Below are 15,651 nucleotides of genomic sequence, written 5' to 3' on the forward strand. Positions count from 1 at the left end.
GCGTCCCTTTCATCAACGAGGCTATATGAGATGTGGACCTACGGCTTAACGTGAAATTTGACCCACATGAGATTCCACTGGGAATACAACCTGAATCACACATGAAAAAGACGCGTATGATAACCGCTTATCCACAAATGAGCTCCTGTAATTCCGTTACCCAGTGGAGATAAGTCCCTTAGTTTTCAAGCTAGGACATTTATTTTCTTCTTTAATATTATGAAGTGCTTCGTTATGACGTTGTTTTGTGACTTACGTAGTAGCGTCACCAGGTCTTGCTGGAGGAACTTATTACACCCAAGCAATGCAACGAAAATGTGGTACATACGTGTTAATAATACATTAACTAACAGGCTTATAGACACTGTGTTTTAAACTGGCTTTCTTGATATCTACATTTTTGGTCCTCTTAGAATGAACATTAATCAAAAAAGTAATATTAGAGAATTGTGTATTACATACCAAAATTAAAAATGTCACACAGTGGAAATTTCATTTCTCTCACTTTAACTCCGAGACTGATATTTTATTATGATTCCAAATTAATTGATATGAATGAAGGAAATTAACAATTGTGAAAGGTTTCGTAGAGTTAAGATAGTAAGAGAAACCCAAGAAATCTCACGTAAACGATATCGATTCACCACAGAACCCACTTGGCACAAGCCTGGACCGAATGATGAACTCTATGCACTAGAGCTTTACTAGTGAGCCACCGCTGAAATTCATCCCGTATAGTTAGCGACAAATGTTCTTTCCGTTTGGTGAAATTTTTTTTGGGAACAACACTGATGTGGCTGACCCCCAATTGCACCTTGTCTCGCAAGCACAGCAAATTACATTCTTTTTAACACACTGAAGACTGTACTGAAATTGCCTTCCCATTCTGAAGTTATTATCGGAACTAATTTCATCAAAGGAAAGAACTTCCGTCCCTGACTTTACAACAAATAACATTTAACATAATTTAATATTGATGTAGTTGCACATTGAAAAATATTCTATAACTTATGTATTACATTACATAATATATTTAGTTCATTACGCATTTAATTGGCAACTCTGTCTGTGTAAAATTCATCTATGCTCGGAAATATGTTTAATACACACACTAGTTCCGGGACACCACCAAAGGCATCCTCTCAACTCTGGACAAGAGATTATTTCGTGTCCGGTAATTAACAAAGACATGAACTGCGAAACCAGTCTACCATATCCTCCGGTAAGAGTAAAAATTTTGTCTTCGGAGTTACCTAGTTTGAAAATTATATGGATTAAGATGAACTACCATTTAGACGCTTGCCGTTCAATTAACAGTACAAACGTTGAACTTCGTTAGTTTTCTTAATCTGAAATATATAGTGATAAGGTTTTCACATCACTGAAACAAATCTTGCTATCTCTGAATTCTTATGTTTATTTACATTTTTATCATTACGAACATGATTTCGAAATACAATTACACATGCTTGCTCTTTGCTTCTGAATCTGTAATAAAGCCATTCTTTCATTGTGTTCTGCCATCAGAGCTTTATGCAACTCATTCTGTTGTCTTAGTGCTAACATTTTCTGCCTTAGGGCTACCTTCTCGCGTTTAACTTGAATATTAATTAATAATAATCTTCTTGCTTCTATTTTTGATAGGTATGTCTGGCTCCTTTTATAAAACATTTTATTTTGGTGCTTTGGGGTCACCTTCCTCGTTAATCGATCCTTCGTTTTCTGGAACAGAAACAAAAAAATGTTGAAACTGAAACTTTATTTTACTAGTTTGGTATACATCTTTCATAATTATAAAACCTAAATGTTGCGAAGGGTGTTGTGACATTTTGATTTGACCAATGTAACTTTCTAAATTATACAGGCTGGCCCCGATCAGTATACAGTATCGTACTGATCAACTCATTGCATTTTAAATCATTTCTTACTGTTATGTTTCAGGTAAACTTAGTTTCTTTATTATTTGTTCTTAATGTGTTTTTACTTACATCTAATCTCGAAAGAACCGAAGCAAATAAACCTATGAACTAGAATGTTATACTTGATGAATGCAGTAGCTATATATCGGGTGTTCTAGAAAAGGCGCCGGCGAACATAATACCGACAAAGTTTTGGAATGATTCCTGTTACCAATATACGACAAAAAGTATAGATCAACCTGGGAGCAAAAATGCTTCTTTTCAGAGTTACAGGCGCCCGAAAACATGAAAAAGTGAATTTGAACACCCATAAATTCAAAACTATGAAACCTATCGTAGTCGGATCAAGACTTCAATCGGGAACTAATATGTGCGCTATTCAAAGATATGTGTTTCAGAATCCTGAGGTACTCACATAATTTTTGTAGAGGGAGTTTGGCTAAAGGCATATAATCTTAAGTACTCACAAACTACCTGCATAAAAGTTGTTCCGGAAGTACCGTAGGATTCTGAAACTTTGATATTTGTTTCTGAAACTTTGATATTTGTATAGAGCACATACAAGTTCCTAGGTGAAGTCCTGACACGACTACGGTAGGTCACATAGTTTTGGAGCTATGGGCATTTAAAGTTCATTTTTTCATGTTCCTGGCAGCTTATAGCTCTGAAAGGAATCATTTGTGCACCCAGGTTGGTCCATATTTCTTATCAGAAATCACCTACCAAACGTTGTCGGTGTTGTTTTCAAACACCCTGTATATACTTGTATACCGTTCGACTTCTTGTCTGGAGTCACAAATTGCACTATATGGCAACGTCGGAAATAAAGAGCCATAGATTACAGCTAGCAATCTGTTAAATAGTTATTTCGATTCTTTCCAGATCGCACCAAAAATTGGTATTGATTGATACTAGTATCATTTATTAGTGTAGCAATCGATTCAACTGCTTCTTGAATTCGTAGAGTATGTTAATGGCTCCAAGTTAATCTACGACGTTGCCACACTGTGAAATTTTGATTTTGAATTTAACGTCCCGTTCAGCAGCGAGGCTGTATGAGACGTGCGCCTACTGATTAACGTGGAATCCAAACCAAATGAACTCGCGCCGGGAATCGAACCCGGGCCTCCCGCGCCAAAGGCGCGTATGCTAAACGCTTAGCCCCGGAGGAGCTCTATCGTGAAATTTTGATTCGACATAGCGGCTGGAGGAGGCCCCGGAAGGCAAATCATCATGTAACATTTTCGTTTTATTTTGGTGTGTTTAATAGTTTTCTGTGGGCGCCATTTTTAGAACAACCGATATATATATGGAAAAACTACTTTTGTACCTCTCTCTGTGTCTCTGTTTATCCATGTTTCGAAGAGGGAGAGACTAGTAGCTGAATGCACTACATAGTCTCTTTTTTCCTTCATCACAACCTAAATGTATTGATGGAATGCATTATATTTGTTTTTTTCTTTATCGTCAATACTATCACCGTGAAAATGTTCTATAAAATTTCGGATTCGTATAATGTGGCAAACTAAATCATTAATAGCCGGAATAATTGGAAAATCCTGTTCACTGCAATCTTTCATCATTTCGACAAAGAAAGGGGGAAGAAAAACAGAAAATAACCAATTTGACGGAAACCATATTACTGTAAAACTGCGCGGTTTCGTTGTGTCATGTTATTGTCACGTTTCTCTATGAGTAGGGCCAGTTGGTAATAGCATCTTGTAAAACGCATTGTTAAACTAAATTCCTTACCTGTAATAAACTAAAAGGTAAGAATTAACAACAGTAAACGTGGGGTAGTTAATTCTTACTGGTAATTTAGCAGGATTCCAGACACAATCCTTACGTCAAATTTTCTCCAGAAGGCTTATCAGTTGACAACAGTAATAATGACAGATGTGAGACAAAGTCGGCCAGGCTCTATGTTTAAAGATTCCACTTAGTATTCGCCTGGTAAAACTGAGAACATGGAAAAACCTCAGTCAGGGTAATCACTCACTAGATTTGAATCTGGGACAATAATAATAATTGTATATATTTATAAATGAAGGAGACCCGGGTTCGATTCCCGGCGGGAGCTCATGTGGTTCGGATTCCACGTTAATCAGTAGCTCCACGTCTCATAACCTCGCTGCTGAACGTGACGTTAAACTCAAAATCAACTCAACTCATATTTATAAATGAAAGTGGCTATGTTTGTAACTTCATAACTGTTGAATCTCAAGACCGATTTCGATAAAATTTTCAACATAGATGACTGGGACTGGGATGCGTTTTATCATTTCAGATTGACAGTACAACGTAGCAGAGGGATATATATGGGGTATATATGGGATATATATGGGGATATGGGGTATATATATATAAATGATTGAATATGACCAATGTTAATGTCGAATCCACAGTTTTCGGGATCGCTGAGATGAACAATGACACATCCGATTCCGTTCAAATTCAGCCTCTACAACTTCGGGGAGTATATATATACAGATAGATAGATAGAATGATAGATAGAGTGACTGGTAATTCGATGCATTCCTTGCAATGGGATATGCTACAAGTACTTTGTAACATTTTTACAAATATGAAACGGGGATCGCAAATCGATAGTTTCTAATCACTTTGTACATGTATGACCGTGTAACGTGGGTTCCTGTCACCACAGCAAGGCGCGTCGCCAGGTAACGGAACGAGGAGAAGGTCTCTAAATATAGAGACTAGCTGCGAATATACTGAATAAGCAGTCGCGGAAAGAAGACAAGGAGTGGTCCTCCAGCTTGGGGGTTTCGGTAAGGCTAACAATCTCATCCTTTCAAAAAAGAAATGGCACTTGTTCAGAAGCATTCACAGAAGCCTCGGACAAGGACTGATAACTTCGCACGACCTCAGCAAAAGAAGATGGGCATGAGATGTGGAACATGGAATATTAGAAGTTTTTATAGGGCAGGCGTGTTAAAATCCGTAACGAGTGAGTTAGGGAAATACATGATGGATCTAGTAGGAGTTCAGGAAGGTAGGTGGGAAGGAATAGAACGGTGAATTCCGGAAATATTACGTCCTTTTACGAGGAAGGAAATAAAAATCACCAATTAGGAACAGGGTTTTTAATTCACAAACAAATAATATCAATAATTAACCTATATCTTCCCATTGCCCCAAAAGTAGGGCGGTTTACTTTTTCATGCTATTCTTTTCCCAACATTTAAAAGTAGTTATTTTACTAATAGATGGTTTTGGTATCTAGCAACACTAAACCTGCAATTTCAGCTTGTCATTTATTTATTAACTGCTTATGGAAAGAGGTAAATTTGGCGTAAATTCAACAAAATAGCGAGTCGGAAAAGATGAGTTACTTTTTCTACCTTTTTGTGTTTTAACTTTAATTAATTTCATTTGCTTTATATATCAGGTCCTTTGATATTCAAAGAAATATACAATTTGTACGAATATTATAGTTTTATATTGTTAATTGACATAAAGTTCAGACGCTTCAATAATGGGGCAATGGGGACTGTAGGCATGGTGGGATTATAATCTGCAGAAGTTGTTGATTTACATATTTCTATCTGATACTTGCAATCTGGATGTAATAGAAAACCATATTTAAAATATTTCCCTCTTATATTTGCATTGTCCACGTTCGGGATAAATTCGACGCACACACAGCAAGGAAATATTGGGCAATATTTCGTACCTCCTAACGCAAACATTGCGAAAAGAAATTATAATATCTACGTCAATTACAAAATTCTAAGGCCAAAACTGCTATTGAATGACCACCAATTTTTCTAATAAAGTTTCATTTCGTTACGGACCTTTATTATTTGAAATTCTAATTAATTGGGTTCGATTTCGTGTAAACAGTATTCATTCTGAAGGCGTCATTCACTAATTCGGTACTTAGATATCATATGCATTGTATTTCTTATATATTATGTGGTTCTCACTCCACAGCTTTTGCGTCCATGCAATACAAATTTTGCCTTTTTAGTTTCCGGTAATCGATATATCAGCTATAGATACTTCTTACATTGATTGCATTGCTTTTAAATTCGCAACTTTTGCGTTGACTTATGTGGAAAGTTCTCCCTTATTTTATTTGTGTGTGTGTGACTCAAGGTATCTTACACGTGGGTAATACCGATACAAAATCGAATATTGCAATATAATTTTCTATTTACATCCAGATTGCAAGTATCAGGTAAAGTTATGCTAACCAACAACTTCTGCAAATTATACTCCCAGAATGACTACAGTTCCTACTGCTCCATCATTGAGGCATGTCAGTTTCTATGTAAGTTAGAAATATGCAGCTATAATATTCGTAGAAGATATACAGTATTTTGATTTTAAATATGAAGGGACCGAATATAACAAAGGAAAAATGAAATTGATCAAAGTAAAAATACTAAAAGGTACAGAAGCAGCTCACCTATAAGTATGCCTTTTCCTTTGTTAATTACATATTCTTAATATTTCTTTGCTCCAGTTTATAAACTATACAATATAAAGTGCTAAATAAAACAAAACGTCAAAATTCACTCTATTTCTTTGAATCTAAGTACGTACTAAAGTGTAGCTAGCCTTTACTGGTACTTTTTATGTCACCTACCCACCGATGCCCTTTGCCCCATTTATGGGGTGGTATACTGCACACAGGTAAACGGTCACAAAAACTAATTGTAACTTTCTTGCTGTTACTCGGACTCTAAATAGACCAAGTAAAGCGTAAAACTAAAAAAAAATATCAAGAAAAAATAATTTGGGAAGATTGGTGTTAAGCACGTTGAATTTGTTACTGACTGACTTTCTTTTAATACTCTTAATAGTCGGTGGTGTGATATTATTTATTTAAATGTACATTCATGTCCAAAATTATTGTCACATGTCTATAAATATGTTGTACGAATATAATTTGATAACAAATTCGCTCGGTATTTCTTATAATGTTAGTATGTGTATAATCGGCAAAGACATAAATGTGGAAAATTTCATGTCAAAAGAGTAGTAAATAAGAAGATAAAACAAAAATAAAACTTCCTTGTCCATTTAGCAACATTTTGTTTTACTCATTCTAATTTTCGTATTTATAATTCTTTTCCTATGAAATTTACCACAAATAAACATATCCCGATTATACACATAGTATCAATATTAAAAGTACCCTGCAAAATGATTATCAAATTAAATTCGCACAAGAAGATAGTTATAGATATGCGACAATCATTTTGGATATGAGTGTGCATGCCCAAACAGTAGATAAGGATGACGATATAAAAGACAGTTTTTACGAAGAAGTGGAACGGATATTTGACCAGCTCCCACGACACGATATGATAATTCTATTAGGGGATTTCAATGCGAAAGTAGGAAGAGTTGATATTTTCAAACTGATTATAGGGAACGAAAGTCTGCATAAGGAAAGTAATGACAACGGTGAACTTTACTACATAAAAAAACCTAATAGTGAAGAGTACAAAATTCCCACATCGCAACGTTCATAAATACACTTAACCGTCACCAGACAGAAAAAGAAACATAATCAAATTGATCACGTTTTAGTAGATAGAACAAGACAACCTTGCATAATTGATGTCCGGTCGTTTAGAGGGGCTGATTGTGACACTGATCACTTCCTGGTAGCAGCGATAATAAGAAAGAGATTACCGTTGAACAAATGAAATATTGAATGTCTGAAAATTGAGAGATTTAATTGAAAGAAATTACAAGAGAACAGGTAAGAGAGAGATACCAGATTGAAATTTCGAATTGATTCTCAGTTTTAGAAGAACCAAAGTGTATTAGTGTTTGAGAATTCTTGGGTTGAAATTAGAGATAGCATTAAAATTTCAGCAAAAGAAAAATTGTTACACGCAGACATACGTAGGAAAAAAACCATGGTTCAACCAGGAGTTCATTAAACTACCAGAGAAGAGAAAACAGGCAAAATTACGTTGGCTACAAAATCCGAATAAAATAACTACTCAAAACTTCGTAGGCATCAGGCGGGAAACTTCCAAAACTTTTAGAACAAAGATACGCAATTAATTGAAAGTTAAATTAAGGAACTTGAAGATAATAGTAAAAAGAAAAAAAAAAACATTCGGGACATCTACAAGGGGATCAACGAATTTAAGAAAAACTATCAACCTCGTGCTTATATATTTAAGAAAGCTGACGGACAGTTCTCACAGATACAGATAGCATCTTAAATAGATGGAAAGAATTCATTGACGATTTGCTTAAGACGCAGCCGAAAACTAGTATGCATGGAGAAAGGGAGACACACTGCAGAACCGTATATTCCAGAATCGAACCGAACAGAAGACGCTATAAAGAAGTTAATGAAACACAAATCTCCGGTGAAGACGAAATTACGGCTGAGTTAATTATGGCTGCAGGCGAAAACTTTTAGAACAAGATTCCTTTTAGAACCTTTAGAACAACAAAACTAATTCTCCTTATCTGAAACAAGGAAGAATTGCCAGAAGAGTGGAAAAATCAATTACAGTTCCAATTAACAAGAAAGACGACAAAACTAACTGTAATAAGTACTGACATTTCAATTCTCTCAACATCCTATAAAATCCTATCAAACATTCTACTTGCAAAATTGACCCCATACGCAGATAAAATTATTGGAAATTATCAGTGCGGATTTATGCGAAATAGATCAAACATCGACCAAATATTTAACATTCGCCACAAACTCGAAAAGAAGGGGGAACACAATACAACAATTTATTGATACAACTATTTATTGATTTTAGATAGCCCTACGACTCGGTTAGAAGAGAAACATTATACAACGTCCTTACAGAATTTGGATTACCGGAAAAGCCCACTAGACTAATAAAATTGATTAAATGAATCCCAAAGTAAAGGAAAATATTTGTCCATGAGCTTTAAGATCGAGAATGGCCTGAAACAAGGAGATGCGTTGTCGCCATTATTTTTTAACTTTGTCCTGGAATACGCGATAAGGAATAATTAAAGATAGCAATCAGGGCGTAGAGTTTAACAGTGTTTACCAGGTTATTGCATATGCTGTTTTCCAGGCGTGTTTACCAGGTTATGTAAATTTAATAGGGGATGATAGGAGAATAATAGTAATGCAGAGGTCCTATTAAACTCCAGCAGTGACTTGCTTTTAGAAGTAAATGCAGAGAGAACTAAATACATGGAAGTACGTCGGGACAGTAATAAGGCAATTTATGAATACGTTAAAATATTAAATAACATTTTTGATGAAGTGGATAGTTTCAAATATCTAGGATCAATATTAACAAACGAAAATCATATTCACGAAGAAATTAAATGTCGATTAAAAGCAGGAAATTCGTATTATTGCTCAGTTCAAAATCTCTTGTCCTCGCGAATTCTGTCGAGGAATTTGAAGCATAAAATATATAAAGGATAATCTTGCCTGTTGTTCTGTATGGTTATGGAACATAGTCTCTTACTCTCAGGAAAGAACTTAGACTGAAAGTATTTGAGAACAAAATCATGAGGCGAATATTCGGACCCAAAATGAATGGGAAATTACGGAAACTTCATAATGAGAAACTACATAATTTATACGGTGTACCAAATGTTGTTAGGGTCACCAAATCTAGGAGCCTTAGGTGTGCAGGCCATGTAGCTAGGATGGAAGAAAGTAGAAACGCTTTCAAGGTATTGACTGGAAAGTCAATCGGAAAACGACCATAAGGGACACCTAGGCGCAGATGGGAGGACAATATTAAGATGGATCTCGCAGAAATAGGAATACAAAGTAGAAACTGGATCCAGTTAGCTAAGGACAGAAATCAGTGGAGAGCTTTTGTGAACGTGGCATTGAACATTCAAGTTCGATAGACCACAGAGTTAATTAGTTAGTTAGTTTGCATATGTACGGTTTCTTTGAAAAGCCGACTAACGAAAAGTGCGCGAGAAAGTTTTACCTTGACCCGGTTCCATATGTCGCAGATCGATGAAATTTTAGATGTGTCATTCTGCTTAGCTGTGTATGTCATGTGTTAATGTACAGCTCGTAACTGTACTGTTGCTGTGTTATAGGTGCAAACGTGAAGCAAGGTGTAGTCGAAAATCCATTACTGCACCTCAGAAAGCAGCGTGGCAACATCGCAGAAGTACTTACCAGTAGGAAATTACACCTGGTTGGGAAGAGATGAAATGAAGATGGTGTGCGGTCCAGTAAAAACACGAACTATGACGGACCGTCTAATTGTATGCCCTGCATTGGAGCAATGAACGGGTGAGTTGTTTTCCAGGAGGCGGACACGTTTTGTCAGCATGTCACGCTCTGGGATTTTTTTTTTTTTTGGTTACAGAATCCCGGAACGCACACGGCAGTGAGGCACGGTATATCCAGGTAATTATGGTTTCCTTTGCCCGGAAAGCAAGCAGTAGTACCCTATGCTGTTTCCAAATAAATCGTCTGGTCGCGCAGAGTTGTAAATGGACATCCTTTGTTGATGGTACATGGGCACCCTGTCAGGGGTTTGATTAGGTTTTGTTTTGTTTTCTTTACTCCCACCAGGCGAATGTTGGGACGGGGCCTTCACGAATGACAGACCCATAAAAGAACGATGTGACCCCGAAGTTGGAGCTCCGACCACTTCCTTGAGTCATTTTCTTCCATAAATAAATAAATAAGAAAAGAAATAGCATAGGAACACATCTCTTTAATTACTCAAATCTTATGAATTTCCAAGGTCTACACTTTTACCTTTTCCCTTGTGTGAAGCTTATAAGTTTAGGCTGTCATTGTAACAGTTCGTACGGCAATGGTCGTAATTTAGCTTTGAGTTATGAGAACGATGTATTCGATTACTATTTATTTTTATTTATTTATGTACTTACGCAAGGGACTAGCTCAAGGAAGGGTTCGGATCTTCTACTCCTGAGACAAATCAGTCTTTTAAGGGGGTCTAGGATTTGGGAGGGAACTGGCTCTGGCGTTCTGCAAGGTATCATCCAGGCCTTCACCTGGTGGGAGTGAGAGAAACCAGGAAAACCTATTCAAAGCAATGACAGCGTGCCGACGTACCATCACCAAAGGAAGAACGTGTTTAACTCTGAGCGACCAGTGAGGATCACGTTTATTTTTGATTAGCATGGGCTATTGCTACCTGCTTTGCAGGCAAATGGTACTACAATTACCTGGATATACCATGCCTAAACGCTTCGTGTGTTGTAGGATTCTGTGAAATCCCAGAGCGTAGCATATTGACAAAAGCTGTCCGCCTGCTAGAAAAAAGCTCACCCATTCACTACTCGAATGCAGGCGAGACATATGCACGACTCCTGGGTATAAAATCCGCCATAGTTCGCATTTTCCTCTGAAGCGCACACCATCTTCACTTCACCCCTTTCCAAAAACGTAGTCATCTCCTACGGGCAAGTACTTTTGCGATGTTGGCACGCTGCGTCCTGAGGTGCAGTAATGGAGTTGGACCACTACACTTTACTTCACATTCGGACATATAAGCACCAACGGTGGAAAGTTTCGAGTAGTAATTTAGCACATGAACCTCACATCAACGTAAAATTATACTGCTCGCTAGCCGGAAAATGTCAAAGAAATCATACATGTGCAAATTACTCAGAAACTAATGTTTGCGACCCCCAGTTCATATGTTTGGGAATGTTCCAAAGTACTGGCAGAATACCTCGTTGCACGGAATGCATCGAATTATCAATCACCCTGGATATCTATCTATCTGTCTATATATATATATAAATGATCGATATTAGTGTCGAATTAAAATACAGCACTTTTTACGGGTACCAACCACATAAGATAAGGAGTTCTGCATTTCAAGTTTTCATTTTGACCCTGCGAAGCGGGTAATCTACGATACTAATATTAATAGTAATAATAATACACCTTGTAGAAAGCCATTTCTCATTCCAAGATGCCTTGAAAATAAAATTTATTAGTTAATAAAGAAATAAGTAACTACACAAACGTACGTACTTCTATTGCTTCCTGCATGCAACTTTCCTGCTCATTTTGTGTGGTAGAGAGAGAATTTTCTGAGATGGTAGGTGTAACTTCAATAGCTTTCTTAACTGCAATATTGTTTGGAAGCTGCTCAGTCGTTGCTGTAGTTGTTTCAAGCGTACCTAAAGGAAGAAAGAGTGACATTTCTGACATTAATATGCAATTATTACAATGAAATTATTAAAAGTGAGCTAACCTAATATGCTCTACCCTATTTTTGAAAATAATGGCTAAACATTAAATGTAAGGTGAGTAAATGTTACCGAACCTACTCTACATTTGGAAATAATAGAAGAACATTGAGCTATGGTTATCTAGCTTCATCTACACTACTCTACCCTACCATACGCTACCCTATTCTTCTGTTTCTCCGATATCCTATCCTAGCCTACTTGACACACTGGATTTAAGACAAGACTATTTGTGTGTAAAATAAAAAGGCCATTCCCGTGAAAACAATCATTACTTGAAACAGAGGTGTGATGTCTGAAGGTTTTTATTTTCTTTTATTGCATTTTTTTTTTAATTTTTAAACATTTCGCCTGTAATATCTGGACCCGAGATATAGTAGATTATCCATAATAGAGAACTGTGCGCTTTTATATATTTTGAAATATCCGACCCACGTTGATAATACTTACACAGTTTTCACATATAATAATCATATGGGTGCTGGTCAACCTTTGTTACACTACATCTTGAAAAGTTTTCACGTAAAATTCAATACTCTTCATGAAATGACATATTAACAAGAAATAAATTTCTGCATGCGACAGGATTAAATACAAAGAAATACAGCTATATTTTAGGTTTACATGTGTAGGATTACTTAAGTGCTCTACAACGAATAAGTAAGTGCGTTCACGTCTGTATTAGAGGTACTGCTTTACCTTTGGCACACCACGTTTTGAAAAATTCATGAGTAAAATTCAATACTATGCAACAAAAGACATTTATCAGGAAAACTTTTTGCAGGCGACACAATACAAAGAAATACAGCCATATTATAAGTTTGCGAGTGAAGAATCACCACAATTGTTTTAGGACGAATAAAATAAGTGAGATCATATGAAAGACGACCGTATTTTATACTATTCACCACCGGCGGTGTATTTCTCCACAGTGAACAAAAACTTTATATTACGTTTACAAATGGAACGCTATTAGTATGTAATTATGACTAGTGCAACTGAAACTCGCATCATTGAAAACAATAATGTTTTTCAATACCTTTGCTTGCAGTGTCATGATTTTCAGTGTCGCTCATGCGCCTGTTACATTCAGATGTATTTCGTGCCATCGCGTGGTCCAACCAAAGTTGGTATACTATGACTTGGCTACATAGCAATTGTGCATTTTGTGACCACCTAACACAAGTTGGTCTATAATTTATAAATGATGAAAAGGAACCAGTTTGTAATGTAGAAATTTAGTAGAAATAGAGATGAAGTACTATAAATAAACCCCGATCTACCGTTAGTAATACACGTCGGTCTCCTTCCCTCCTTTGTCTCGAATTTCTGAAGAGGTACTCGGACTTCACTTACATGTGAATTAACGCATGAAATTTCGAGAAATGGGTAGGAAGAGAGATCCTATGTGGTAATGTTACGTGCAAAATGATAAAGATAATTCAGTATCTTTCAAATATTGTGAACATAAATATTTATGCGCACATGTTGATAAAATTGTGAGATATGTGTCTTCTGGAGTTACAGTACCAACCTAATTTGTTTACAGCATTTAAAAATTTAATATGTTTATAATATCAGTAGTAGAGTCAAAGTTAGAAAATCCTCTCACATATAAATTTAAACTGGTTAGCAATTTCAAAGTATATGGAATAACTATATCATTTTTTTTAGACATAAATACTTCCACAGAACATATTGTAAGTAAATATACATTTATGCGTACTTTCTGAATGTAATAAAATAACATAATATCGTTGAGAATATACATTTTAAAGACTCCTCTGCGGACAATAGTAAAAATATAGTGTGGCATAAAAACGAACTGAACCTTGAAATCATAATGTAGTAAAAGAATTGACTTTTCTTTGATATTGTACATAAATTCATGAAAAAAATCCACTTTTGGGAATCTTCTCAGGGAATATTCCCGAAAAATATCTTGCGGGGAATTTGCAAAACACTACCACCGGAAGCTCCTCGTGCTATTGCATGGACTCACCATCATCGCACTGTTTGGCCTCAGTTCGACAGTATCCGTCTGTTTGTGACCACCTAGCACAGGTTGCTTTGTATTTTTACTGTAGCTTTTATGTCATACATCCAGAAGCACTATTTATACGGGAATCGTAAAAGAATTGTAATTTCTCATTAATTACTTCTGGTGCCCTCTTCAATTATATGCCGAGTGAGATATTTTCATGCCGTCCAGCGCAAATCTTTTACGGAGTAGTTAGAAGCAAATTAGTGAAAGAATTATAGTTTTCACTTCTTGCCAAATCCTGACGTGCACGATTATATTCTAAACTTAAGGGACTTCTTAAATCACTTACCTGTGAAATCAGAATCGAACCGATTCTGCAGCTTCTCAAACTGTCCGGGTAAGATAGATTTAAGTTTCTCGGATGTATCATCAACGCTTCTTTGTGGAGGTTCTCCTCCTGTAGCATCAGCAAACTGCTTTCTAGCTTTGGCCTTTAAATTCTTCACGTACAACTTAATATTAACAACATCACGCTTTGTCACTCCGGGAAGAGAATTAAACTCCGAACTTAAAGCTTGCCATGCAGCTTTCTTTTTAGTATTTGATACAGCATCTGTTTTTTTATTCCCAAGGATACTTTTGTATTTGTCCATGAGCATTAGCACATACTCACTTTCCTGAGGAGTGAAATTCCTAGCTCGCTTACTCTCCATATTAAGAAACAATCATTACTACAGGAATCACTATGTCTAAATAAATATTATTCTCCTACCACTCTATATGTGAATCGGTTTCCAGTTGTTTCTGGTACATTTTAGCCAATCAAACGTAAAATATTACATGACGTCATGTCGGTAACGCATAGTTTCATATAACAGCTGAAAATTGGTGGATAAGTTAATCCTTTGTCATAAACCATTGCTGCAACGATGTAGGATTAAAATCAAAATATAAAAATAATCAACGGATTATGTTATCTGATCCTAATCATTGTTTGGTGCAACTGAAGATCTATATTATCTATATTAGTATATAAATCTCAGTAATAACCCGTCGAAAATAAGCAATTATAAGTGCTTAGCCAAATAGGAAAATCTATAATATTGTTTGTACGCCGTCAAAGAAAGCTTGAACAAGACCGTTCTATAACTCAAATTTACACGTTCAAAGGAATATTATTCAAGACACTTAAACAAGAGTCTCGAATGAACTTGAAACAGCGTTTGGACGATCATACGGGTATTCAATCACTCTTCACTTCTTCACACTGCGCCAAATGTGGCACACAGAGTTGCCTCCGATTCAATCACTCTGTATGTACTTGATAGGTGGAGTCCAAATCAATTGACCAATACTACCGCAACAAATGAAAGCCAAACTGTGTACTGATCTATTTCCTGACTTGTGCATGAATAACTATATTAGCATTTCTTTTCTAACTTTCTGCAGACATTTGAAATTTAATAGATTATTTTAAATCATTTAGAAAACAGATCAATTGATATTGTAGTAACGCCATTAAGGGACTAAGTATTTTGTCCCTTTTTT

The 15,651-nt window shown here is 36.1% G+C and overlaps 1 protein-coding gene across 1 annotated transcript; it reads right to left on the reverse strand.

Annotated features, from left to right (window-relative positions):
- Positions 1-1,397: 1,397 nt before the first annotated feature.
- LOC145675864 (uncharacterized) lies at positions 1,398-15,424 on the reverse strand. The gene is made up of 3 exons (XM_081746635.1): positions 14,453-15,424; positions 11,902-12,050; positions 1,398-1,722 (listed from the first exon to the last, which is right to left on the reverse strand). The coding sequence occupies exons 1-3, from the start codon at positions 14,814-14,816 to the stop codon at positions 1,435-1,437; spliced, it is 801 nt and encodes a 266-aa protein (XP_081602761.1). The 5' UTR covers positions 14,817-15,424; the 3' UTR covers positions 1,398-1,434.
- Between the last annotated feature and the right edge of the window lie 227 nt (positions 15,425-15,651).

The sequence above is a fragment of the Thermobia domestica genome, chromosome 18, assembly GCF_964235325.1.
Source record: "Thermobia domestica chromosome 18, izTheDome1.hap1.1, whole genome shotgun sequence".
Taxonomy (NCBI): domain Eukaryota; kingdom Metazoa; phylum Arthropoda; class Insecta; order Zygentoma; family Lepismatidae; genus Thermobia; species Thermobia domestica.

Coding starts and splice junctions, on each gene's coding strand:
- LOC145675864 (XM_081746635.1), bottom strand. CDS start 14,816: ATGGAGAGTAAGCGAGCTAGGAATTTCACTCCTCAGGAAAGTGAGTAT. Junction 12,051..14,452: donor GTTCGATTCTGATTTCACAG/GTAAGTGATTTA, acceptor TTCTTCCTTTAG/GTACGCTTGAAACAACTACA. Junction 1,723..11,901: donor GCATGCAGGAAGCAATAGAA/GTACGTACGTTT, acceptor TTTCTGTTCCAG/AAAACGAAGGATCGATTAAC.